Here is a 9,348-nt window from a genome sequence, read left to right as displayed (position 1 = left end):
TTATGATTAATTGTCATTCAATAAAACGTTTTACTCAACGAAAGAGGCACGTTGAACGTGTGTTTATTACATTTGAAAAGTGGTTGGTTTTATTTTGAAACTCATCGCCCCTCCCGGAAGTTGTGACCTTCCTCCGTGTAACTTGACGGTAAGCGGCGCTCAGCCGGAGCCGCCTGGACGTCCACACGGAGCGGCGCAGCTCAGCGGGGCTCCGCCACACAGCAGATGCGCAGCCGGGATGAGGAGCGTTGTCGCCGCCTCTCTGTGCGGCTCCGGTGCTTCGGTTTAAAAAAAAGATGCTATTTCACAACCGAGAAGCAACCGAAACAAACCGCGTTTACCGGCAAGAGGAAACCCAGTCGACGCGAGTGAAGCGTGGGAAGTGTGGACCGGGGAGCGCGTGGAAAAAGTGAACGCGGAGCTTTTTTTTGGAGAGACTTTTTTTTCCCGTCGCTGGTCGTCTCTTTGTGCTGCGGGTTGCAGCTTTCCCCCCCTTTTGGATAGGAAGGTAACACATTCCTGCATGCATTATGGGTAAAAAAAAAAGAAAAAAAGGTCTGTTCGTGTGTGAACACAAACGCACCGGCTGCTTTTAATGTGAATACAAAACTAACATTTACTACATGTTTTGTTGTTTTGTTCTCCGCGGATGCGTTTATGGGCTCCGGTAGTTGTGCGTGAGGACTGATGAGTTGGCAGATAAGCGTATCGATCACAGATTGACACACATTTCACCACCAGTGTGAACGCGATCCCCACACACACTCAAAGTCCACTTACCGACTCATCCGTCGGTTATGTCCGTACACTTTAGCCATTTCGCAATTATTTTACGCGCTGTGTGCCAAACGGAGCCCCGCCGGTCGGTTCCCTGAATCCTGCCCGCTGTGCGGTCTGTTGCGCATCTCTTCATCCAGGATGTGTTCCGCTTTGTCTCGCGGTGTTTAGATCGTCTTCTAAAGATCGTGCAGTGCGCGCGCGTGTGTATTTGCGCGCGCGTGTGTGTGTGTGTGTCATGTGAAGGCCTCGAAGCCTGGGCTTGGGTTACTTTATGGAGCCCGTATCGAGGCTGCGGCCACGCCTCGCTGGCCCACTGCCACCCTGAGGCCTGGAGGGCCCCCGGGAGCATCACGGGCTGCAACCTGAGGCTGCGTGCATGCAACAAGACGTCTCACCCAAAACACGAGAGAGAGAGAGAGAGAGAGAGAGAGAGAGAGAGAGAGAGAGAGAGAGAGAGAGAGAGAGAGAGAGAGAGAGAGAGAGAGAGAGAGAGAGAGAGAGAGAGAGAGAGAGAGAGAGAGAGAGAGAGAGAGAGAGAGAGAGAGAGAGAGAGAGAGAGAGAGAGAGAGAGAGAGAGAGAGAGAGAGAGAGAGAGAGAGAGAGAGAACACGTGCACTCAGTTTAAATGTAGTGATGCAAGTTTAGTGACTTGTTTAAAGTTGATAAACCTCAGATTCACACTCTAAGAAAACAACACATCCTAAACAATATTTCATGACCAGCGTCTTCGAGCCAAAGTATTTCTGAGTGGTTGACATTTAGTTTAGTGTGGTAACTTTATTTAACAATAAATAAATAAAAATATCTTCCGGCCAGTCTGTTTCCAGACTGCATGTGGAACCTCTGGCATCCCAGATGATGATGATGATCAGACGGGCAGGGAGATGGATTTGTTTGTGTTTATGGCTCAACGCTGTTGATCATAACCGGTGAGAATCTCTGATATAGTGCATTCTGGGTAAAAGCTCTGCCTCTCATGTTCTCTACCAAGATTTGACCCACGTGCACTTTTGAGATTAGTCAGTTCCTGCTCGTGAAAATAATAACAAAGCTTGTTGAATCGTCAAGTGCTGCAGCGAAGAGCATTTTTCATGCTGCGAGAAAATGTGCTCTCTCCAAAATGAATGTGATTTCCATCTTTTACCCAGACAGCGAGCGGAGTGCTCTGCCTGATGTGATGGCAGCCCAGGATATTCTTATGTTACATATGCAAATATTTTCATTGCCTCTTGGTCCACTCCCATTGCTGCGTATCCATTCGTGTGTAGCTTCGGCTTTATGCTTGGGTTAATATTCAGGCAGGAAATCAAATCTTTGCCCTCCAGGTGTTTCTTACAGGCTGCAGACATTTCTCCACAGCTCCGCAGCTCGACCACGACGGCTCGTCTTGATCATATCGCATATTTAGTCAGATGGCCAGATTGCTGAGTTTTGGTTTCATCACATCCTAAAACCTCATTCCAGCTGACTCCAGAGGCGTATCATGCTTTCTGGCATTAACGTAGTGTCTAGTTTTTATATTAAGCCCCATTGTTGTCTATAAATAAATAAATATGGATGCATCAGTCTTTAAAGCCCCCACGAGCACGTCTGCACGCCACTTGAGTCGATTAATCGTTAAGTATATCGTATTGAACGGAGTATTTTTGGAGGTTTTGAATCGACCTAACGAGGCGTTCAAAGACCTCTAGGAGATGCTCTCGACCCGGGATCGAGAAGCCGAGTGAAGTATTGTATCTCTGTGGTTCTGGAAAGCAATTTTTAGAGCGGTGTGCAAAATGTCCCAGCTGAGAGAGGCCCGCGTGGGAATCGCATGAAAGCCATCAGCCGACACCGGAGTGTCCCGTGTGGGAGGCGGACGCAGAGGGTCACGGCACAAATCGAGGGCGCGAGATTCGTTACGAGATCAAGAGTTCGTTTGTTCCAAATCCAATTCGGGAAGAAAGAAAAAAAGCCGTAAACTTAAAATGGAGGACGGAGTCGGAGTCCGAATCCTGGTCAATGATTTGTGTTCGTCTTCTGTCTTCTGAGGTGTGTGTGTGTGTGTGTGTTTGTTTGAGGGCGAAATAAGGAGAGGGGGTGCAGAGTTGATGATCTGGTTGCTGCGGCAACGAGCCCCACCCCCTCCTGTCTCTTCTCACCCTTCGAGCCTCCCATTCATCCCCATTGTGGTAGTTAAGCTCCGTTGCCATCGGAGACCACAGGGGACAGTTGGGGAATGTTGCGAGTATGTATCACGCTAAAAAAAACTCCGATGTTGTGTATTTGTATGGACGCGACGCCGCGAACGCTCTCCCGAGTTCACGCAAGTTCCAGTTTGAGTCGCCGGCGTGTGACGCTGGATCCGATGTTCGGCTCCTCCTGCACGCCGGAGACTCCGAGCCCGGAATAGAAGGTGGCGTGATTTCCCGTTATTGGCTGAGAACACAAGGGGGGTGGGGGGGGGGGGAACAACTTGAGTTTGCTCATAAATAAAGAAGAAGAAGAAAAAAACCTCCCTCGGTCCGGAAGAAACTCCTCATTTCTCTCATCTTCTTCTTCCCTCCTTCCCACTTGTTCCCAGGCCTCCAAGATAGATTCCCTCAGGAGTAAAGTGGACTTGCTGCGCCTCCCTCTGGCCCTCTCCTCCAAGGCCATCAGCAGTCGTAAGAGCCAGCTGGGCGTGGTCTGGGAGAAAGGCGGCGGCGGCTCGGGGGCAGGAGGGGCCCGGAAACCCCGCCCACCGCCGGCCTCCGACATGGACAACGAGTCGACGTACTCGGGCTACTCCTACAAGTCGTCCCACTCGCGGAGCTCCCGCAAACACAGGTAGAAGGTCACGGGTATAAGGTCACAGGTAGAAGGTAGAAGGTTGTAGGTCACAGGAAGAAGGTTACATGTAGAAGGTTGTATGTCACATGGAGAAGGTAGAAGGTCACTAAAGTCACGTAGAAATGTACCGTAGTGGATTTAAATCCTCAAAATTAAAAAGATTATTGAATAAATGGTTTTGTTTTTATATAATATTATAAATATCCCTTATTTAAAGCTTGTTGGGGTAAAGTTTTACCACAACAGCTATCAAATAATCACATCACAGAGGATTAAACATTACAAATAAAGCATCCATCCATCGACACTAAACCCTCTTCCTCCTCCTCTTCCTCCAGGGAGAGGAAGGACCGGCATCGCGCCAAGAGTCGCGACAGCAGCATCCGCGGAGACAAGTCGGTGATTATCCAGGCTCCCGGAGAGCCGCTGCTGGACGCCGAGTCGACCCGGGGAGACGACAGGGTCAGAGTCCGGACCGCACGGTGATCCTCTGGAGCCGCGCCACGTCTCTCCAACGCTCCTCTCTCTCTCTCCAGGATGACAACTGGGGCGAGACCACCACGGTGGTCACCGGCACCTCGGTGGACAGCGCCTCCAACGAGGACCTGACGCGGCTGTCCAAGGACCTCGAGGACTCTTCGCCGCCGGACTGCCGGCGATACCTCGGCCCGGCGCTGGGCGCCGTCCTCAGCCTCTTCGCCCTCGTCACGCCGCTCGCCTTCCTGGCGCTGCCGCAGCTCCTGTGGCGGGACACGCTGGAGCCGTGCGGCACGCCGTGCGAGGGCCTGTACATCTCGCTGGCCTTCAAGCTGCTGATCCTCCTCATCTCCACGTGGGCGCTGTTCCTGCGGCCGCCGCGGGCCACGCTGCCGCGCTTCTTCGTCTTCCGCTGCCTGCTGCTGGCGCTGGTGTTCCTCTTCGTGGCGTCCTATTGGCTGTTCTACGGCGTGCGGGTGCTGGAGCCCAGGGAGACGGACTACAGGGGCATCGTGGGCTACGCCGCCTCTCTGGTGGACGCGCTGCTGTTCATCCAGTACCTGGCCCTGGTGCTGCTGGAGGTCCGGCACCTGCAGCCCGCCTTCTGCCTGAAGGTGGTGCGCACCACGGACGGAGCGAGCCGCTTCTACAACGTGGGGCATCTCAGGTCGGTGTGCGACATTTACGGATTTAAATTTTAAATGTGTTGTTATTACCAGGGTTCGTACGGTCGTGGAAAACCTGGAAAAGTCATGGAATTTTGAAATGGTCGTTTCCACGCCTGGAAAAGTCGTGGAAAAAACGTAAATCATAAAAGTTTTGGAAAAGTCTTGGAAATTTGCTACAATCACGTGTCATTTACGCTGAGTTTGAAATAATTAATATGTTTTTTCAAGAAAGACGCTCAAAATATAAGCCGGCGTACGCTCTCAATACGCAAAATGTTCTAAATTGTTCATGTTTATACCGAGATTTCAGTTTGGTCATGGACATTTGGTTTAAAGTCCTGGAAAACCATCGGTCAAAATGTGTAAGAACCCTGTATTACATATATTAGAATTTGGTCAATAAAAAAAAATCTTTCACTCTTCAGTCCTGAACCTGTAAAGGGAAATTCTTAGTTTGGGAATCTTTGGTTAGAGATGAATTGGTGCCCCCCAAAAAAAAAAAAAACATCTGCGTGTGGCTCAAAGGTGTATGGGCACGTTTCATCCGTGCCGGGCGGTGAAGTAAAAGCTTCTGTTTCCCTCTAGCCGTCTAGACGGGTCACATGACGGCGCTCTGTGCATGAACGCGCCCTGCAGCGTATTTTTTTTCTCTCCAAGTTACGTTATTTATTTTTTTCTATTTGCGTGGGACTGCCAAAAACCCCCCCGCGGTGACCTACACTCCAGACTGCGCCTGAACGCATCCTGTGTAAACACAGACGGGAGGACAAGCTGCCGCTCGTCTTCCTCGTGTTGCCTCCTGTGTGGCCTCGGCACGCCGCCTCGTTTACTTTCGAGGAGCAGCTGCGACCATCACAACACATTCCTTCCCGGCTAAATGTTGTTATTTTTGTCCCGTCTCCAGACGGCACTACGGCAAAATATAAATACGCCGCGGGGTGTCGTAATTAACTCGTCGTCAGTCTCGAGATGAGCGCAGGCTGCCTGAAGACTGACATATGACTCTAACTGGAGATAGTCATAGTGTTTATAATTACGCTCCTGACCTTCATCATCATCATCATTCCGTCTTTCTTTGTGCAAGTGACCGTTTCCTCCTCTGGTTCACCACTTCCCTTTAAAAAAAAAAATGCATCTCAACTGTTTTATACCCTGATTTCAGCGCTTTTGTTTTGAAATGCCGGTTAAAAAGGAAGTGCTTTCCTTGTGCTTCCTCCCGTGCGGCGCAGTATTCAGCGGGCGGCCGTTTGGGTTCTGGACCAGTACTACAGCGACTTCCCGGTCTATAACCCCGCCCTGCTCAACCTGCCCAAGTCCATCCTCTCCAAGAAGATGTCCGCCTTCAAGGTCTACAACCTGGGCGAAGGTGTGTGTGTGTGTGTGTGTGTGTGTGTGTGTGTGTGTGTGTGTGTGTGTGTGTGTGTGTGTGTGTGTGTGTGTGTGTGTGTGTGTGTGTGTGTGTGTGTGTGTGTGTGTGTGTGTGTGTGTGTGTGTGTGTGTGTGTGTGTGTGTGTGTGTGTGTGTGTGTGTGTGTGTGTGTGTGTGTGTGTGTGTGTGTGTGTGTGTGTGTGTGATCTTGACGATTGTTTACGCGTGGAGCTTTGCGTTCGTGTTGGTCCGCAGAGAACAGCATCAATAACTCGACGGGCCAATCCAGAACCATGATCGCGGCCGCCGCTCGGAGGAGAGACAACTCCCACAACGAGTACTACTACGAGGAGGCGGAGGTGGAGCGCCGGGTCCGCAAGCGCAAGGCCCGGTGAGGACGGGCGCCGCCGGAATCCACACGGCGCCGACGTGCCGCGGAGCGTAAAAACAATCGGGTCTCACTCGCTGTGCCGTGTGCTTTTTTTTCTTCTTCTTTCTTCCCCAGACTGGTGGTGGCGGTAGAAGAAGCCTTCACGCACATCAAGCGCCACCAGGAGGACGAGGGCCCCGCCTCCTCCCCCAAACACCCGCGGGAGGTGATGGACCCCCGGGAGGCGGCCCAAGCCATCTTCGCGCCCATGGCGAGGGCGATGCAGAAGTACCTCCGCGCCACCCGGCAGCAGTCCTACCACAGCATGGAGAGCATCATCAACCACCTGCAGTTCTGCGTCACGCACAACATGACCCCGAAGGTAGGGGGCGGGGCTAACGGGTGTTTTGTCTTCACACTGAGATCCTGTTCCCGTAACTCTGGGTTGAATTTATTGCGTCTTTGAATGTGCACGATGTGGAAAAATAGAACGTTTTTTCACGGAGTAAAGCCACAGAGATAAGCCCCGCCCCCCGCGGAGCGTCACAACGCAGCGTTAGAGCCGTAAACATAAATCTCGACATCGTGGACATTTTCAAATCTGTTTAATCTGCCGCTCTGAAAGTTTCTGCTTCATTTATTTGTTCCTCCGCCACATGAAATTTTTCTAAACTGTTGTGCGTCGTTTTTCCTTCTCAGGCTTTCCTGGAGCGCTACCTCAGCCCCGGGCCCACCCTGCAGTACCTGGACACCAGCAGGGGGCGCCAGTGGACGCTCGTGAGCGAGGAGCCGGTGACCACCGCTCTGCGCCAGGGCCAAGTCTTCTCCCTGAGGCGCCTGGACTTCTCGCTGGTCGTCACGGTGACGCCCCTCCCCTTCTTGCGCCTGGGCGAGGAGTTCATTGACCCCAAACGGCACAAGTTCGTCATGAAGCTCCAGTCGGAGACGTCCGTGTAGCGGAGCGGTGACTCCGCGGTACTAACCTCAGCTTTCAGGGTATCTACTCATACCTTCTTTTTAAAGCCCATTTTTCATGATTTTTTTATTTTTTCTGTGACCATTTTATGTTGCTTCCTCAAACCGCCATGTTTGTTCCTCAAACCTCTCGGTGCCGACTCTTCACTTCTGACTGCACTGCCGGCTGCTCTCAGTTTCCAGGGTGCTTGGCATTAGTTCTGTCTCTTGGGAGCGATCCAACACATTGTTTTTGACATACATTTGGTTTTAAATGACCACCTGAGTCGGATTCCAGCCACATTTATAAATGACGCGAACAACATTTATTCAGGAGAGTAAACCCGAGGGACGCGGACCGTCCCCTGGGGAAATGGAAAAAGATCTTCCGAGCGTCCGCCCACCAGACTCGAGAGGCTTCGCTCTAGCTCACTCTTTTTCAGAGCTCATCCTGTTTCCCCCCACACCCTTTTTCAAATAATTTGTACTTTTTTTTTTTACTGAATTTGGCCTCCGTAGGCTACACGCGTGCAGGATCGGGAATTCTAGATCTCCTGGTCCCTTTGTCGACGGGAAGGGGGGGCGGGTGAGACTGCTTCCTGGAAGGTGGACACGCATGTAGTTTCCACTGAAGGCGTGAAGTAAGAAACACTGGATGGACTGAGCATTTCACAAGTGCGTTGTTTTGTATCGTCTCTCGCTCGGGTTTCGTCGCCTCGCCTCATTCCTGGAGAACCTGCGGATATGCACTCCTGCACTGGGAGGGAATGTAACGTTGAGAGCGCACCACAGGACCAGGAGCACCGCTAGTGGACGAGGTCGCCAGCACATTACAGCCAAGTACCGCCAATGTGCTTTCTTTTCTTTTACGGCAGCTTAATGTTAATGACTGTCTTTTTGATATTTTGCAATGTGTGTGTGTGTGTGAGCAGCCAGACAAAGTGGGCAACTGCCTCATGGCCTGTGACCCCCGCCCCCCCCCAAAGCCCCAGGTTCCCTCCATGTATGTCATTTGAGTCATTAAAAAGATGAGTATTTTGGGGTTTAAAGTGCGACATAATCTCTGAGGAGTCGTCCTCCATCGCTGAACCCGTGTGACCCCGTCTGTGTCAAAATCTAATTTTAATACTTTAATAAAAAGTATCCCACCGATTTTTTTTTAACTGATCATACTTGCTGCAGCAGATCCAGCGACATGCCTTTTTTTTCTTCTTTTTACTCCAAATATCCTCCTTCCTCGTGGCGCCTACATTACCCACAATGCAGCTCAACTGCATCTCGATATATCGCGTCCTCGCCACGACTGTACACGGACACTTTTTCCATCGACTAATTCCAGCAGTTAGATAAATGTATTTAGAAAGTGCACAATCATTTTTTTTGGGGTGCTTTTGCGTTTAAATCAATTTAACGCGTCCTTAAATCTAAATACTTGCAGATTAATTGTCTTATTAGACTAATTTTTCGAGTCCTTGAGTACTAGTTTGTGCTGTATACTGTATATTCGGGGTCAAGAGGTTAATCCGTGGGTTGATGGTGCGTGTGCACATCAGTGTGTCTTCTTCGTTTCGGTGCCGTTTTCTAAGGTTGTATGTTTCCTGTCGTTTGTTTTTCTCCGATGGATCACTTGATTATAAGCTCCTAACACTGGTTCTCGATGAACGTCGTCTTTTGAAAAGCGAGATTTGTATTTACTGCTGTGTGTTTTTGTTTCTTTATTATTATTTTTTTATATAGGACCGAGTTGATGTAAAAGGTTTTTAATAAATGATCTCACCCAAAAAGGTCTTGGTGTCATGTCAGTCACAAGTGTTTCTAAACTTGTTCTCTTCAGGAAGTGACGCGCTGTGTGGGGGGGGTGAGGTTGTGGTTGTCATTGCTGGAGCTGCAGCCATTACAACTCACTAATCTACACAATTA

General features: G+C 50.5%; 1 protein-coding gene across 1 annotated transcript; it reads left to right on the top strand.

The window, feature by feature from the left end:
- Positions 1 to 102: 102 nt before the first annotated feature.
- Positions 103 to 9,214, top strand: LOC130211573 (vang-like protein 2). The gene is made up of 8 exons (XM_056442402.1): positions 103 to 508; positions 3,344 to 3,588; positions 3,930 to 4,053; positions 4,128 to 4,735; positions 5,966 to 6,102; positions 6,360 to 6,495; positions 6,610 to 6,856; positions 7,174 to 9,214. The coding sequence occupies exons 2-8, from the start codon at positions 3,518 to 3,520 to the stop codon at positions 7,429 to 7,431; spliced, it is 1,581 nt and encodes a 526-aa protein (XP_056298377.1). The 5' UTR covers positions 103 to 508; positions 3,344 to 3,517; the 3' UTR covers positions 7,432 to 9,214.
- The last annotated feature ends 134 nt before the right edge of the window (positions 9,215 to 9,348 follow it).

Source organism: Pseudoliparis swirei, chromosome 21 (assembly GCF_029220125.1).
Source record: "Pseudoliparis swirei isolate HS2019 ecotype Mariana Trench chromosome 21, NWPU_hadal_v1, whole genome shotgun sequence".
Taxonomy (NCBI): Eukaryota; Metazoa; Chordata; class Actinopteri; order Perciformes; family Liparidae; genus Pseudoliparis; species Pseudoliparis swirei.
The sequence above is the reverse complement of the archived record's forward strand: the minus strand, read 5'-3'. Positions and strand labels throughout refer to the sequence as shown.

Coding starts and splice junctions, on each gene's coding strand:
- LOC130211573 (XM_056442402.1), top strand. CDS start 3,518: ATGGACAACGAGTCGACGTACTCGGGCTACTCCTACAAGTCGTCCCAC. Junction 4,054..4,127: donor CGACCCGGGGAGACGACAGG/GTCAGAGTCCGG, acceptor CTCTCTCTCCAG/GATGACAACTGGGGCGAGAC. Junction 6,496..6,609: donor GTCCGCAAGCGCAAGGCCCG/GTGAGGACGGGC, acceptor TTTCTTCCCCAG/ACTGGTGGTGGCGGTAGAAG.